Genomic DNA, 17745 nt, shown 5'->3' with positions numbered 1-17745 from the left:
TACAAAATATAAACTATACATATATATTGACGGAATGTAAAGAGATGAAATAGGTGGGCAGGTGCACCAGGTGTGTATTCATGAAATGTACAATTCTGCAGGGTTAAATATTTTACATAATTGTTGACTTGGGTGGGAAAGGTCAATAAAAGTCTTTGTTTACTTTTTTTAATATTAAAAAAAAAAGTGTAGTTGAAAGGAAAGAAAACAATTGAAATCTTTTTTAAAATCATACAAGGCTATCCCCTATAACATCAAACATGGGCAAATGGCACAAGACTTGATCTGTTCCATACCATTGCATCAAATGGTCCAGGTGAAGAAGCAGCAAATGCATGTAATTTATACTAATATGCACTCTGTGAGATGACTGCTTGGTTTTTAAGGTGGGTTGACTGCAAATATGAGGTAATGAGAGAGCCTTGAATCTTTGATGTCCAGTGAAAGTGTGTAACACATTCATTTGTTGGAGACAGACTGCGCTAGGTACTCCTAGTATATGAAGAATGTAAAATTTCTATTAAAGCAGTGGAAAAAAACAAACTGCATGAAAATATGCTGGATACTTTATTTCTTTTCAAAGAAAATGAGACAGTGTAGATGCTGGCACTGACATCTGGAACAAATGGTTCGGATAGTCATCCTTTTACATATCAGTAAAAGCACAACTTCTACTCACAATGCATCAAAGATGGTAAAATTTTAACAAACAAGGATAAGGAAAGGTTGGAATTGGCTCAGATTGGCATCAAACAGCTTGGAGAACTACACACAGGTGAGTGCTTTGCTTTTTTTTTTTTAAACAGTAGCACTTATCAGTTTGTATTATTACATGAAAACAAGATGAACGAAAGAAATTCCATTTGGTAAACTGGTAAAATACAAGCTGGCTCAGACATACAATAAATTTCTTATAGGAATGCATGTTTAAAAAAATTGAATTTGCAAAGTATAAAGAAACCTGATTCATTTTGTGCTTTTTAAAATATATATTCAGGCTACGTAATCCTGAATGAGGGGTCCCTCTGAGTGTTCATAAAGCACTAAAGGCACTTAGGTTTATGCATAACTGTGTAAGCAAGTGCTCATGTAAGGTCACAGGGAACTATACAAAAATCACTTTCAACTATACTAGCACTTATTTATGGGGCAGGGCTGCTGAGGTAGGTTTTACACATGACCATACTAAACTGAAGTACCCTTTTAATATTTGGTAACAAAGCAAAAAGGTGACAGGCAAATGTAACATAATGGAGAAACAATTATTCCTAAAAATATATATTTTTTGGAGCAGTGCTAGTGACATACAGGGTGGTAATTTAATAGTTTGGAGTCTGATAGATTTACAGAGCCAGTGTAACAGTGGAAACAGCAAATTTTTATGAATGGTCAAATGAAGTAAAGGAGACTTCACCCTTGTGCCCATGTTCAACAGAAGATGTGCAAAATGCCAGGCACCATCCATCTTTTCTCCAGCGGGGAATCTGTCAAAACAACAATTAAGCTGAATTAGTCAATATTTAAATTAAATCAATATTCTTGTACTGATGTTTATAGAGTCATTTTAATAATTAAAAAAAGAAATCATACAAATGAATATTGGGGGTTTAGCTTCAGTCTGTAATAAATTTACTGACGAAGGTCTCTAACTAAAGTAGTGTTTTTGCCACTGTTTACTCAGTATTCATAAAAAGAACAGAAAACATGTAAGTGTATTCAACAGAATACCTCATCCATTCACAACACAAATACCCAACAATCATCAATACAAGGACACAGCCTGATGCTCTTGTGGAGTTACCAATTAAGATGCACTTAGTGCAGCCTCCTTCTCTTCCTCTTCCTCATGGTTGATGGAGTGGAATTCTGCCACATATAGGCTCTTATCAATGCTACCAGGAATGGGCTTAATGTCTGTCACTAGCTGGTCCTCAATGGCCTTCAGATTGAAACGATCATCTGAGGTGATCAGATTAATGGCCAGACCCAGGTGTCCATACCGTCCTAGAAAAATATAAAGAACATTCTAAATGAATATCATTTTTATCAATTAATTTTTATATTACACTCACACACTGTTAGGCATTTGTGTGTTTTGCTATGTTCCATTACAATCAAAGCATGACTCACATTGTGAGTAAAGCACAGGTCTTTAGGCAATTCTAAACATCAGATTGTTTTCAAAGTTGGGTTTAAACTGGCTCAATAATTTACCCAACATGATGACTGCAGAAATGAATGCAAGAGAAAACACTAGAACTACTACTCATTTATGCAATATGATTTTGACTAACATTATTGCTGATGCCAGATGGGCAGATTTTATGCATTTCTATAACTGCTGATCTCCTGGAATTTGCACACACGAATTGAGTGAGGTTAACAGAAAATGAGCAGACTGGTTGAAAAACACTACAACCCTACTAATACTCTGAGAATCGATGTTTTAGGTGCTACTCATTAGAATAGTGTTCTTAATAAAGTGCTAACCTATAAGTAAATTTAGGATCCAGGTGTATAGAAGGTCTTTACACAAAACCTTTCATACATGTAAAACAGATATGGGGTATTTACCTGATCTACCAATGCGGTGTAGGTAGGTCTCTGCATTTTTGGGAAAGTCAAAGTTGATGACCACATTGACAGCCTGAATGTCAATTCCTCTTGTAAAAAGATCTGTAAAAAATCATTACAATGCTGAATATATATGATTAAATCAAGCATCACTGTGGATAAGATTAATTTGAAGAGCAAAATACACTGACCTGTGCAAACCAGGTTTCTACAGAGGCCGTTTCTGAAGTCATGGAACACGCGATTTCTGTATTCCTGCAAGGTTGCAATACACACACTTATAATTTATGAAAATCTCACTTAACAGACAAATTAAAACAAAAAAAGTACAACATGCTTCTTGACATGCTGGAGAGAGAGGAATAATATTTCTGGAGCAATGGCTAAAAAGGTCATTCCAATGATTACCATTTACTAAGAAAAATTACCTGCATCATTTTTGCATGGATGTAAAAACAAGAGTAGCCCAATTGTGTGATCTTCTTAGCCAAAAGTTCCACCCTCTGGGTTGAGTTACAGAAGATGATAGACTGGTTGATCTGGAGCTAAATAAATAAGCAAACAAATAGATAAGGGAGGATATAAAATCACAAATTAACAGTAACACAACTTATTCTAAACTTTCACTGGGTTTTATAAATGGAGAGTTTGTTGTCAAATGAAGCCAAATGTTCATTTTGTGTGACTGAATACTTATGGTTTAATACACACATGTATTAATTATGGATGTTCTTATTATAAGCAAAAGTGTTTAGGAGGTTTAGAAAACTGTCGTGAACCATTTCCAAGCAAATGAAATATTCCCAAAATTTTTAGTGATAATAATGAAGTAAGAAGAATAAAGTGCAAAAAACCAACAAATAATTCTTTTCATCTCTTAATTCAAATCTTTTAAAATCATCAAAATACTGTTGATATACTAATAGCACTGATATTTTTGACTGCTATAAAAGATGTTTTCAGTTGAATACTTTTATCTATTCATTATGATGCAAGATTATTTTTACTGATTTCAGCTTCAAATCTTTAGCCTAATTTTTATCTGTTTTTTTCCTAATATTACATTTCTGGCAAATGAAACGTTACCTGAATAAAAAAACTTGTTTGTAATATATCTGCATGAATGTATGCATCATTACAAATGTTCAGGCTTAAATAAATACATTACAATACACCTTGTATTAGCCCAATTTGGGGGGAAATATTACAAAATTGTTTTTTGGAATGAAACTTTCCAAGTAAAAGTAATAAGAAAAAAGTGACAATCACTGTTTGCTTACCCTGGAGAATAGTGTGTTGAGGCAGTGCACTTTCTGTCTCTCTGTTACATAAGCATAGTACTGAGTAATGCCCTTCAGAGTCAGCTCATCCATCAGGTTAATCTCATAGGGCTTTTTTAGGTGTTTTGACTATACAGAACAAGAGAATAAATAATCATCATAGGGTAATAAACAGATTTAAAAGATATATACACAGCTTAGACATCTAGATTTTAGTACAAATTCAATACTTAAACTCATTAAAACACGTGGGAATAAAAACTCTAATTCATGTAAGAAAACTCCATGTAAGATTCACAATGCAGATTCAGAACTCGGTCGGAAACTTGTGTGTGTATAAATGCATAAAATCCTTCAAAGCCCCCTGTTACCGAGGTTTTCCTGGTTCTTCCACTCACCATGAATTTTTGTACAGTGGTCGGGAAGGTGGCAGAATAAAGTAGAATCTGGCGATTCTTGTCCAAAAATCCGATAATCTCCTCAATGAGGGTGACAAAGTCTTGAGAGAGCAACTTGTCTGCCTAAGGAATGAGGTATAATAACAAAATACTCACATAACACACCTTAGTAAAAAAAACATGACAATTTCTGCTCTGTTTTGTTCTCATAGTCTGTAAATTTACAACTTTATATGCAGGTAAACAGACCTACCTCATCCATCACCATCATATGAACTTTGTCAGCTTTGGCCACACCTTTCTTCATAAGGTCCAGCAGCCTGCCTGGTGTGGCTATCACCACATGTACTAAAGAAAGGCAGAAAAATAAATGAAAAACAAACAAACAAAAAACACACTAATGACAAATGTGAAGTGGGCAGAACATGTAAAGTTTTTCAGCATACATGTATTAAGAAAATGTAGATTAGCTTTTCTGAATTTTATTGGGAAATTTTTTTAATACAGCCTTCTCAAACTGTTGGGTGATGTGTGCAGGCTTACCCGTCTCATCCAAGCGCAAGATATCATCCTTTAGATTGGTTCCACCAGTGGTGGCCATGACCTTCACTCCCCCCATGTGCCTACTCATGTTGATACAGATCTGGCTCATCTGCAGAGCCAGTTCACGAGTTGGCACCATTACTATGGCTAGGGAGCAAGAGAGAAAGAATTATTATATATCTGGTCCATGTTTCAAAACAATTGCAGTTGAATTAGTCACATGCTACTTGAAAATCTGGGATACTCTTATCTATTTCTAAACTACAGACAACTATCTAAAGGCTGATAACACGAACCAATTTAATGCATTATAGTCGTCTGTAACAAAAAAAAAAAAACTAAACTGAATCTAAACTCTAAGTCTTTTGAGGACAGCTGACAAAAAGGATGGCATATAAAATTCAGAAGTAATTTGAGTCAATTAAAGAAAGCATAAAACTATTTGCTCTGTTTATTACTCATTTTACCTTGAATATGATCCTTTTTTAGGTCAATCCTCTCCAGGAGAGGGATGAGGTAGGCTCCGCTCTTCCCTGTGCCATTTTTGGCCCGTGCTAGAATGTCCCTTCCTGACAGAGCAATGGGAATGCTCTCCTCCTTCACAATAAAGGCAAAATAGGAAAACAGACAAAATTAATATTTACATTAATGCTATTAATTGACAAACACCCATGTGAGATTTGCTGTTTAATTCAGATAGATTCACAATACCTGAATAGGAGATGGCTTCTCCCAACCCATTTCGAAAATGCCCATTAACAATTCACGTTTAAGGCAATAGTCTTCAAACTCATTCCCCTTAGTTGCAGTAACATCCTGAAAAAGAAAATTATTTGGAGTTTAGGGTGTTATTCATCTGAGAACAATTTTACAAAGTGTTCAGGGATAATTAAAATGACAGAGAAAAAAATAAAATAACTAATTTGTGTTCATTCAATGACATTTAAATGGCTGAGAAACAATGGCTGTGTAAAATGTGGCTTCTCTGTGAAAATGTACAATAATAAAGGCAAAACCATACTAGTATACTGAATGTTTATATGGGAATAATTGCATTAAAGTATACAAAATAAAAGAAAGTTTCACAATATAGAGAGGAAAATAATCAATTCTGTTGCAAACACAGAAGCATCCGTTTTGGGTTTTTTGCTCACAAATGAAGTATACAGACCAGTCATGCGCAGATTTTGTATGGTGTGTAGGCCTATGACAGAACAAGCACAAATATGCTAGTTGTTCACAGAATTTAAAGTGGTGTGATGCTCCTCAATGATATAATTATAACACTTTACTCATTCTGAATCTTACCATCTCCTGAACCTCACACATATAGGTTGTTGGTTGCATGGTTTATAAAATGCGGATTAATTAGTGATGACAAAGCTATATACACATGCATGGAGAAATATATGACCAAGCAAATAAAATTCAATACAAGGCAGTCTAGCTCTCCTCCTGGCATAACACAGCCTCCTCAAGCCTGATCATATGCAGAGGGGGGAAAGCCATGTGGCAGACTTATTAAACTTGTGTGTTATGAGAGGGCAGAACATATCTTTTTGCCAATACATGGGTGGTGACAATATCTTGCAAACACACACAATGCACTACATAATGAAACTATAATGTTAATTATGTTAACTACTACTATACACCGATCAGGCACAACATTATGACCACCTGCCTAATATTGTGTTGGGACCCCCCCCTTTGCTGCCAAAACCCACCATACACTGTGTATTCTGACACCTTTCGATCAGAACCAGCATTAACTTCTTCAGCAATTTGAGCAACAGTAGCTCGTCTGTTGTATCGGATAATAATAAGGCAGATTTCATGGTAGGAAAAAGAATAATTTCATATCCTAGGCAAAAGCATGAATGTATGCAATGTTCTAACTTACTGAGGTTTTCACTCTCATATCTTTTTGTGGGAGTTGCAGAGACTTCTTCCAGTCATCTCCAAATCTGTACAAAAGATAAAATATAACAAATATTTTATTATATATTATATATATAACCAATTAAAGAGGACCAAATAAAAAAACAATGATAAAGACATATGTTCAAGTGCACACAATATGTATCAGGTTTACCTGATACCACCACTGGTGTCTGGTATGCTGCTTCCTTTCTGGGAGGAACTGAGCACTGTTGCTGGTTGTGATCCCAACTGAAGAGCCGCTGACCTCGCCTGCCCATTCTGCTTGGCGACTCCCATGACCGAGGTGGGGATCTGGGTCCTTGCAGTGGCCATTGCTATAGATATAACTTCTCACAGTTGTTGGTTTCTTGCAGATTTCTCTTCTATGAGGTTTATGCCAACCCCCTGTTCTTTCACTGCTTCTGTTAATACCCAGTGCCCTACTGTGTAAACAGTTGTTTTGTACTACTCTCACTTGTACGTGCAGACCTCTTGAAAAGAAGAGGTGTTGACGTATGAAAATAGTTTTTAAGAAAACTCTCCCAAAAGAGGAGAAAATTGTATTTATAAGAATAAATATTACCTGTTGCCTCTATTAAAATACACGATTTGTGAGCATGTATTTTTGAAGCATTTAAATCTAGCCTTCAGAATTTTGAATGTAAAATCACAAATTTGCAAATTTCCCCCCCCTTTTTTTCACTTTTGTTATCCCTGAAGATTTTGTAAAATGTTTTATTTCAGAACTTCAATGACTTCCAGTATTTCTGCCTTACTCTTATTTACACTACCTTTTATATTGTTTTTGGATCCAAGTGCTGAAGAGCATATGAAATTCAAAAATGTAAATCTCAGGTTATTATCTACAAATCTTTTTGGCGTTTCTTTATATTTATGACAAATGTGTTATCAGTACGTCCCTAGTAAACCAAACTGCCACTATATTTTTATTTGGAACATCAATACAGAATTACTTTCTGCATGTATTAGCTGCTTTTTCCCCTCTCTGGCTTGCTGAACACCTCGCTGAAGAAGAATCAGGATTCTGCAGGATGTCACCTTTAAAATATAAAATAAATTGTTAGACAATGTTTAAACTTGATCAGTTAAGCCTACTAGCATCCTCTCAATGAGAAAATAAAATAGGACAGTTTTAGTTTCTCCCAAAATTTTCAATGGACTGATAAAGTCTGGGATTTATTGTCTCTCAATCATTCCGTCTTCAAAATTTTTTCCCTTAAATGAGGTGTACAGTGTTTGGTTGAAATGGAGGTGGAGGAAATGGGAGTGGTAGGCAGGTACAAGGCATGCAGGAGCGATGGTATGCTACATAATTTATGTAAAGACAGCGGTAATGATCAATACAACACTAGGTAGGAAGAGAACATAAGGTGGCAAATATTTTCATCTGTAGACTTTTGTCATGGTTGTGCCATGGAGAATAACCCTTGAGAATTCCTAAACTAGCTGATTTTCTCTGTTCATTACTCATCTTGTAAAATGATCAAACTAAACATTCCTACCATTCGTCAGCAAGCAAGTGTTCTATCAAAGTGTATTTGCATTTATTTGCTGTATTTGAACCAGCAGAGCTTATTACTAAGTGTTTACCTACAAGAGACCTGAAAAATTAAGAAGTTGGATTTGACAACAAGAATATATAAAACACAGGCTAAAGTGGGCGTTCTGTAAATCTAGAAAAACAGGGTAAACCATGGACAGGTTTAGGCATGAGGCAGTATAGTAAACACACTGGCAGGACAAACACCTTCCCAGTCTGGATCAGATGTGCATGTCTACCAAGCCAGCATTTATTTAGCTAATAAAAGTTAGAAATGAGTTGTGTTAAAGGGGAAAAGAATCGAAATCGAAAATAACTTAATATTGCTTATAATCTGATGCTGATAAATGTATCATTACAGTTATGACAGTACAGTACTATTCAGTACAATTACACACGCAGCCTTTGCGGTCAGACTGAGGTGGATGACTAGTTTATGTTAACCTCAAACATTTTACTTGCAACAAAGGAGCTCGTCACGTAAGCTGCAAAAAATAGAAATGTTTAAAAAAAATCTACACATCATGGATAGGCTACCTGTTAGCAATAGCTAGCGTAATTAGCATCAATATCCGGCCAGCCCCAAAATAGTATACGACTATTATTAGTTAGTTGGCTAACGTTGCTAGTTAGCTTCATGGCGGTCAAACTGTAGCTAGCTAGCGATATCTAAGCAGTTAGATAAATACAATGTAAAGGATTACTCTTTATGAAATACTGGACAAGTTAGGCTTTATACACACATCGCTAATACTGAAACTGTATATTTTCAGTGTAGCTATTAAAAGACCACTAGACTCAAGTTATTAAACTAGCTAGCTAGCTAGCTAGCTAACTAACCTAACTAGCTAGCGAGCTCGTGAGAACCATAGTGCTTTGAGGATTTCTTAAAATTTCAACCGAGTTTAAGTATGTTACCTTTTGTTTTAACATCAACTATTTAAATCTTCGCTTATCTCTTGAACATAAGTATCCGCTTCTGTGTTGCTCCTTGCTGAAACTCCTTGTTGCTTTAGCTCTCATTAACACTGTCCCTTTGTCTCTTCAGACTTTAGTCAACATGGCCGCGCGTGCACAAGTCCTCACACAAATGACGCAGAGTGTGAAATGGCCAATCACAGAGCGAGGTTTGAATTTAGGGGGAAGAGCCTCAGCAAAGCCATGCTGCAGGTGTGTGTACAACCGTGGCTAAAAGTTTTGAGAATGACCCAAATATTAACTTTCACAAAGTCTGCTGCTTCACTGTTTTTAGATCATTTTGTCAGATGTTTCAATGGTGTCCTGAAGAATAATTACAAGCATTTCAACAGTGTCAAAGGCTTTACATTGTCACATTACATTGCAATGAGTCAATATTTGCACTGTTGACCTTTCATTTTCAAAACCTCTACAATTCGCCCTGGCATGCTGTCAGTCAACTTCTGGGCCACATCCTCACTGATGCCAGCACGTTCTTGCATAATCAATGCTTAGAGTTTGTCCATCTGCCAAGCTTGAGGATTGACCAAGTTCTCAATGGGATTAAGGTCTGGGGAGTTTCCTGGCCATGGACCCAAAATTTTTGATGTGTTGTTCCCAGAGCCACTTAGTTACTACTTTCGCCTTATGTCAAATTAATATTTGTGTCATTCTCAAAACTTTTGGCCACAACTGTACACTGCTTACAATGGAAATTTCACCCCTCTGTGAGAAGCAGCAGGATACTGTATGGTGTCACGTATGAGGGCATGCCAACACCCTTCAACAAAGTTATGTCGTGATGTATAAAGCAATATTTGCAATAAATAATATTTGAAATAAATGCTGCTTTCATACAGCAGCCTTTCCCTTTTTTCTATTTGTTTCACAAACAGTAAGAATAATTTGAATGCATTTGGAGATAGTCATAAATCTATCACTCACCATTTATCAAGAGTTAGCTACTCTCACCTTTCAGTCTCTTGTCGGTTGTGGTCTCTCAATTTTTTCACATTGGCCATGGTGCAGTGGCCCATAGGCCTGGGATTATGGAATGCTAGTATGGTTGAGTGACCTCTCCCTGCATCAATGAGCAAGTCAACATTAGCTGGAGCCCACTAATTTCCTCTTTGCATTTCAATGCATATTTATTCTTTCTTGCATTATTTAACAGGAAAAAAGTATATTTACATCTGATGTTTTAGGCAACTTAGAGCATGCCACCATTAGTCTTAAAGTAAATAACACTTAATATTCGGTCACAAATAACTTTCTTAAAATAACTGCATCTTGCAACAACATCACCAGACTGTTGCATTCTTCTTTTGTGATGCTGTTCCAGGCTTGTACCACAGCTTCTTTCAGTTATTTTTTGTTCTGTGGGATTTCTCCTTTCGACCCCCTCTTCACAAGGTGAAATGCATGCTCAGTCTGGTGATTGACTTGGCCAGTCTAAAACACTCTACTTTTTCACATGATGAAGTCGTTTCTGTGTTGTCAGTGTGTTTTGGATCATTGTATTGCTACAATATTTTGGGGAGGTGCCAGTTGTATTATTGCCAAATGTATGTTATTAGTGAATAATTATAACAGACAGATAGGGGGATTCAAACATATAAAGAAAAATCTATTTCTATTTAGACTAATTATGTTACTTGCTCACTTGTTATAGTGAGGAAACATCTATGAAACCAAACACTATAAAAGTTTTTTCAGTTCTGTGTATGCAAAATTCTGCACTTAAATATATGCCTAGAGAAAATATAAAGTGTACTTTTTAAGGTACTGTACTTCCTCTACAGTAATCTGGGAAACTCCACATACTCCACTGAACTCCACAGAATTATAAATATCTGATTCTTTAGGTATTTTTTTTTCAACCAGAGGTAACAAAGAAAAGTACAAATAAGGAACAGAAAAAAACACAAAAACAATCCAGTCCCATTTATTGACATTTTCATATATATATATATGAAATATATATATATATATATATATATATATATATATATATATATATATATATATATATTCTCACACATTTCATAACTACAACATGAAAACTTGGGGGGGACATACCACTTGTGATACTAAAACTGTCATACATTCAGTGAATTTTACAGTTATAATATATGAAATATACAGTAGGTGTTCAAAAGTCTGAGACCACTGGAGAAAATGCTGCTATTTTGCTTTTGTATTTAATATAATAATTTCTGCATCAGAGCAACATGAGTGTAGTATAACCTTTTGCATATTTACATGAATTTACATGAATTTTGTAGGTTACCTTTGTGCTTTAATGTGCATTTGAGCTGGCGTGGAAGTTTGTGCAAAACCTAAGGATCCATTTTAGATCAAATCCCTCATACTGATATCTGAGCATATACTTCTACAGAAGAGATGAGACATTTGAAATACCCTTTGTTCAAAGCAATAAACATGGTCAATATTTGTTTAAAATTAAAAAAAAAGAGGGACCTAGAAATAATGCAAAATGTATTATATTATATTCATTATAATATAATATTAAATATATTGACAATTTAGTTTCATTGCTTTAAATGTTTTGACATTTTGAAACCTTATTTCTAATTTTAAATGAAAAAGAATTCCCTGATTTTCAATGTGGTCTTAGAATTTTGGACCCCAGCCTATGTATAAATATTTATGATGTATAAATAATGATGTTTTCAGTGCTTTGTAATATCACATAGACTATGTTTACAACATCTAAAAAATATATATATATTTCTCAGTGAAACTATATTTTTATTATCTCACATAGAATGATATTGTTTCAAAATACAACCATGATAAATCATATGCAGTTAAGACAGTAATCTACCTGATCATAAATTATAGGCTACATTTAAAAAATAAGATGGGCCTGCCACATCTATCCACACTCCTTATTCAACACTCAGTAAGTACATGTGCAATAACAGACATCTGATGCTCAGCTCATGTCTTTTCTCCAGTGCTTGCACTCAAGTTTGATATGTCAGATTGATCACTGTTATGGCTGGAGGGCCGTGACTGTGTGCCAGTGGGCTGGGCTGGTGAGCAATGAGAGATAGGTGGCACGTTCCTGGCTGGAATGAAGATGTATGGTGTGTCTGTGGTATAGAGTCTTGTTTGTAGATTTGAATAGTAATGAGAGTGACCTGGCATTAAATGTATCCGAGGAACAGAGGGCATGACTGTATCATAATGGGGTGGTTGAAAAAATGGAAGAGGATGAATAGACACCACATAGTCCGTATTGTTAACTGCTACCATATCATGAAATGTCCTGGATGTCATTTGTAGATCTTCTGCTTCCTGAATTTCCACTGGTGACCTGCTTTCACCAGACTGACTGTGTGGTGAGTATGTGTGTGCAACTGTTGGAGAGAGAGATGCACTGCGGTGAGGGTTAGGAGTGGCCAGTGGGGAAAGGCTTAAGGTGTTTGGAGATGGGGTACCTGAAAAGATCAGAATTTTTTTTAACCAGTTGTCAAAACTGTATAAAATGTTTAAAAGACCAGAAAGTCAATCAGTTTAGCTATAACTCTCATAGCAAGGTGGAATCATTGTTCCTTTTAAAGCAAGAAGCTTTTAACCATTAAAACCATTTAATGACTGAATAGCAGAGACAAACATATCATTACATTTTCTTAAAATATTCTATATAAGCTAACAAAAAAGACAGAAAGTGAATCTATAGATTTTCTTTCTTTCTTTCTTTCTTTCTTTCTTTCTTTCTTTCTTTCTTTCTTGCTTTCTTGCTTTCTTTCTTTCTTTCTTTCTTTCTTTCTTTCTTCCGTACTTCAGTCAGCACTGAATAAGCATTTAGCCAATTCATTTACCAACTAGTGACATTTTGAAATTAGGGTCCATAACTAACAAGTAACAACTAATTTTTAAAATGAAACTAACAAGTTTCAGTTATAATTGTGGTCAATATGGAGAAGAGTCATAAAATTGACCACCTATTATAATTCTCTGAGAAGGGTTCCAGTCTTGAGTCATGCTTTCAAATAAATCCTTTCTACTGGAAGTGATTATGTATAAACTGCCTCAGATAAAGGCACAGCAAAGAAGTAACATTCTCATCTCTCTTAAAGCACCTGTTTTATTTGAGCAGGCAACAATAAAACATTTCACTAACCAAGCCTTGTTTTTTATCACCTGCCCCTTGTTCCGCTTGTTTGATGGACAGCTAAGCTACTGTTTCTAAAGACTCTGAAAGCTTGGGGCTTTCCAGCTTTAGTTTGGTTAGCCTTCAGAAGCAGTTCTGATGAATCTCTGTTCAAAATCTGTTATTGTAATAGAGTGGATAGGGTTACATATTGATGAAGATGAGTTGAAATAATGTCGGTTGAAACACTATGTCAGTTTTTTTATTTTATACAGGACATTTTATTGGCTTTCATATGAATGAAGTCTCATATAGTCATAATTTCTAAGTGTCAGCACATTTCGATATGGTGCCAAATTTGCAGTTATGAATGTGTTAAATATTCAATACACTCCAAAACACTAGAATACATGTAACTGTGACACAAACATTTATCTATTTAATGCTTAAAATATTTGTTTAATCTTTTTTATATTTGGATTAAAGCGCAAAGTGGGCAGTTTTTGAGATGAAAAACAAAAACAAAAACATGGCAGTCCTTATGCACACACCTAGTCTGAAGCTAAACTTAAGCTGTACCTAGAAAAAAAATTACTTTCATTTTGTTCATCTCTGTATTTGTATTCCTTTAGGGCACATAATTTGTTTAATCCAGATCATGTATTCCTTTTTAATTATATCCTGTTACATCCCTACTATGTGTACTGAAAGAGTATCTTACCATTGAAGCTGTTCTGAGTTTTTAGATTATGGCCTCGTGTAGGCTTTCCACGTAAAACATCAGATACCTGATCAGAAAATGGTGAATAATAACATAATTTGCATTGTTCACCTAATCTTATATAATTATATAATATAATTATCATGTTGTAATCACATGTATAATTACATGTTGTTTTATATGTCACAAATTCCCAAAACCGCGAATAAACAAAAATACAGAAACATGTAAATACTGGTATTCACCACTAACAGGCAGCATTAACATCCTAATGTCAAGATGCAAAATGATCAGTTTAATGTTTCCGGTTTTTCAACACAAAAAAATTTGCACAACAGTAATAATAAATACAATGAAAAATGATTTGAATTCTTAACATTAATGTGATGACCCAATAGTAAACCTTCTAGCTTCTCTAGCTTATCAGCATTTCATCTTAATTCCCCCTCACTTTAGTACCTTCTTGTTCTTGGCCACCATAATAGCAGTGTCATTGTGGTAATTCTTAAGACTGCTGTCAGCTCCATTTTTCAGAAGGACTCTGACAGCCTCCACCTCTCCACGGCCACAAGCGATATGAAGAGCTGTGTTTCCACTGTATGATTGTGAGTTGACATTACAGCCATTCTGAGAAAGAGAGCAAGAACACTCAGTATAGTCACAGGCTTGGTCATAACTGGCGTAAATGTCACACAAACAATATAATATACTGAACCATTTAAATTGTTGTACTTTACTGATCTTATAATTTTATAGGAAGAAGCAATAAACTGTCCTTAAACAGACATCACCTTTGTACAGGTACAATTAGTTAAAATATAATAAAAGGTGTATAACAGGTGTATATATATATATATATATATATATATATATATATATATATATATATATATATATATATGGCGTGTGTATATATAATTACTATCTTTATACTATTCATTGAGTGGGGGTTGTCATTGTGTGTAAGGTGTGTAAGGCCTAGGCAGTAGCTGAGTCATTAGCTGTTGAGGAAATACAACTGAAAACTCACAAAGCAAATAAACTAGAAAACAGACACTGAAATATAACCACACCTCAACAAGGAAGTTGATCATCTCCATACAGCTCTTCTCCACCGCATGTATCAGTGGGCTGCGACCACTTTTAATATCCTGTGTCGGACAGGAAAACAGAACTGACCACACTTATATTTAAATTTTTTTCTGAAGTAATGGTGACAAAGCAATCCATGTATTTGGACCACTGATATAATAATACTGTACAATGGGCCATCTAATAAAGTGAATAACCCAAAAGCTGCTTAATATTGAAAAGAAATAATGTACATTATATTTGCATGATGATGAGAAAAGTATGATTTTGGTGGTAGGTGATGAGATAAGATAGAGATTTTACTCACTACAGCATTAATGTCAGCTCCACTGTCCAGTAACATTTTTGCCATTTTCTTATTTCCATCCTGAACAGCTAGGTGGAGGGGTGTTAAACCTAAAATAGAAAACAATATATCATATTATAAACAAACAAATATGATTTTAACAACCTACCCAAGCTTGTGTGGTGGGTGTAAAATACAATTAGACAAGAATGCATATGATTGACTCTGTCAGCTCAGTGATTTCAGGGGCTTTCTGTACCTAAAATAAGACACACTCCTTCACCTCTTCTAACACAAGATCACATCCCCCCACTTACCTTACTGTCTGATTTAATAGACATTAAATGCCTCTTAAGAGATGCAAAGAAATGCACAAAGAAATGTGCTGTATTCAACTGAGCATGGTGCATTCTAAATTTTTGGTTTTATAGCTATGATTGGGTACCAGATGAGAATGAAAATGGCACCATAGTCTTTAAAAACCCACCAGATAAATAAAATAAATAAATAAAACCACATACTGTGTACATATTGTCTTTTAGATCAAGTTTAGCATGTATACTCTTAGAAATGACCTATTAACATTATCATGTTTCATTAATAATGTATTACAAAAAGATTAGTGCTAGGGATGTGGGATGTTATACTAGAAAGATGGTAATGCTAAAGAAATACACTATATACAGTATATGGTCAAAGTATGTGTATACACAATCATTATACCTAAATGTAAGTTTTCCCCAAAATGTTGTGATGCCACAAAATCACAATATATTTTGCATAAATTGTCTAGAATATATTTTAATGCTGTAGCGTTACAGTTCCTCTTGACTGAAACTAAGGGGCCCATTTTCCAGCAAGGCAGTGATCCTAAGCACTAAAGTCTTGGGGTTGGTGGGGAAGATCTCGAATGACCTGCAAAGATTACTGACATCAATCCAACTGAACACTTTTGGGATAAAAGGAATACTGACTACACCCCAGATCTCCTCACCTGACATCAGTGCCTGAGCTCACCAATGCTCCTATGGCTGACTGAGCAAATGCCCACAGCCACACTCCAAAATCTATTGGAAAACTGTCCCAGAAGAGTGGAGACTGGGATACAGGTAAGGGGGGGGGGCAACTCCAAATAAATGCCCTTCATTTTGGAATAGGATGTTTGAAAGCACATAGTTGTGTGATGGTCAAGTGTCCAGATACCTCTGTCCATATATTGTATTTAAATTATGATATACCAGCTTACATTATGTAATCATGTAAAAAGCCCCCCCCCCCCCAACACATGAGTGGAGGGTAAAGGCTAACACATAGTTCTTTGAGACATGTGAAATCAACCTCCACATCTTTTTCAAACTGCTGCTCATGATGCATCACAGAGCAGTGTAACAGAAAGTACTATTTTGTTTACTATCATGAGCAAATGATTTAGTTATTTAAACTAATTTTTTTTTGAAAATCATCATATTGGTTTGAATCTTTTGAATTGTTAATTAATTAATTCATCTTCATTAACTTCTTTAATCGGTAGCTTAGTGGTTAAGATGTTGACCTACAGATTGGTAGGTTGTGAGTTTCAATCCCAGGTCCACCCATCTGCCACTGCTGGGCCCCTTTACAAGGCCCTTAGCCCCCAATTGCTCAATTAGATAAAAGTGTAAGTCACTCTGGATAAGGGCATCAGTCAAAGGACAAGAAGCTTCTGTATGAGCTTTTAATGTTTTGACCATATTCAGTCAAGCCTAGCACTCACCTTCAAAATTCCTGATGTTCAGGCAAGCCGTAGGGCAGTATGGTAATCTGGAAAGGTGGGAGAGTATTACATGGAGACAAGCATCCTGTTGGTGCTCACAGCAGAGATGCAATGCCGTCTGCCCATTACGGTCCAGTGCTCTAGGGTCTGCTCCTCCCTGAAGAAGAGCCTGCACCACATTAGGCTGATGTGTAATGACTGCCAAGTGGAGAGGAGTCTGAGGACCAGAAAGAGGGGGGACAGTGTCAGTTTAGCTGAATCACAGACAAAAATGAATCACTTAAATTTCCATCCATACTTATACTTCATATAAATATACAATACATTACTGCAATAGCAACTTGAGAACAGAATACTGAAAACTGGTAATGCTGAAATATTAAGACTGTAAATATGAATCATATCCTGCTACATTCCCATAAGTGCAATCTCTCACTTAGAACCAGTTCAACAGGTTAAAGGTCAGTGCTATAGAACATTACCAGCAAGATAAGGCACATACACATTAAAAATACAAACAAGCATGCACCTACA

General features: G+C 35.5%; 2 protein-coding genes across 2 annotated transcripts in view; both read right to left on the bottom strand.

The window, feature by feature from the left end:
• Positions 1–548: 548 nt before the first annotated feature.
• On the bottom strand, positions 549–9359 carry ddx61 (DEAD (Asp-Glu-Ala-Asp) box helicase 61). The gene is made up of 14 exons (XM_058385841.1): positions 9198–9359; positions 6891–7777; positions 6699–6762; positions 5507–5611; positions 5263–5392; positions 4796–4942; positions 4506–4600; positions 4253–4375; positions 3855–3983; positions 3003–3119; positions 2766–2829; positions 2575–2676; positions 1802–2004; positions 549–1484 (listed from the first exon to the last, which is right to left on the bottom strand). The coding sequence occupies exons 2-13, from the start codon at positions 7049–7051 to the stop codon at positions 1805–1807; spliced, it is 1437 nt and encodes a 478-aa protein (XP_058241824.1). The 5' UTR covers positions 7052–7777; positions 9198–9359; the 3' UTR covers positions 549–1484; positions 1802–1804.
• Positions 9360–11273: 1914 nt separating this feature from the next.
• bcl3 (BCL3 transcription coactivator) overlaps positions 11274–17745 on the bottom strand; it is an 18843-nt gene continuing 12371 nt past the window's right edge. Inside the window, exons 4-9 of the mRNA XM_058400306.1 lie at positions 17212–17428; positions 15480–15568; positions 15154–15231; positions 14540–14707; positions 14081–14147; positions 11274–12703 (exon numbers count right to left, since the gene is read on the bottom strand). Of these exons, the coding sequence (XP_058256289.1) occupies positions 12201–12703; positions 14081–14147; positions 14540–14707; positions 15154–15231; positions 15480–15568; positions 17212–17428 (1122 nt within the window). The 3' untranslated portion in view covers positions 11274–12200. The remainder of the gene's footprint in view (positions 12704–14080; positions 14148–14539; positions 14708–15153; positions 15232–15479; positions 15569–17211; positions 17429–17745) is intronic.

Source organism: Hemibagrus wyckioides, linkage group LG01 (genome assembly GCF_019097595.1).
Source record: "Hemibagrus wyckioides isolate EC202008001 linkage group LG01, SWU_Hwy_1.0, whole genome shotgun sequence".
Classification (NCBI taxonomy): Eukaryota; Metazoa; Chordata; class Actinopteri; order Siluriformes; family Bagridae; genus Hemibagrus; species Hemibagrus wyckioides.
Note: the sequence above shows the minus strand (reverse complement) of the source record. Positions and strands in the feature narration are given on the sequence as shown.

Excerpts from the sequence above, each read along its gene's own strand:
- ddx61 (XM_058385841.1), bottom strand. The coding sequence starts at position 7,051 with ATGGCCACTGCAAGGACCCAGATCCCCACCTCGGTCATGGGAGTCGCC. Across the intron at positions 6,763-6,890 it reads GACACCAGTGGTGGTATCAG|ATTTGGAGATGACTGGAAGA; the intron begins GTAAACCTGATA and ends TCTTTTGTACAG. Across the intron at positions 4,601-4,795 it reads CTTGCGCTTGGATGAGACGG|TACATGTGGTGATAGCCACA; the intron begins GTAAGCCTGCAC and ends GCCTTTCTTTAG.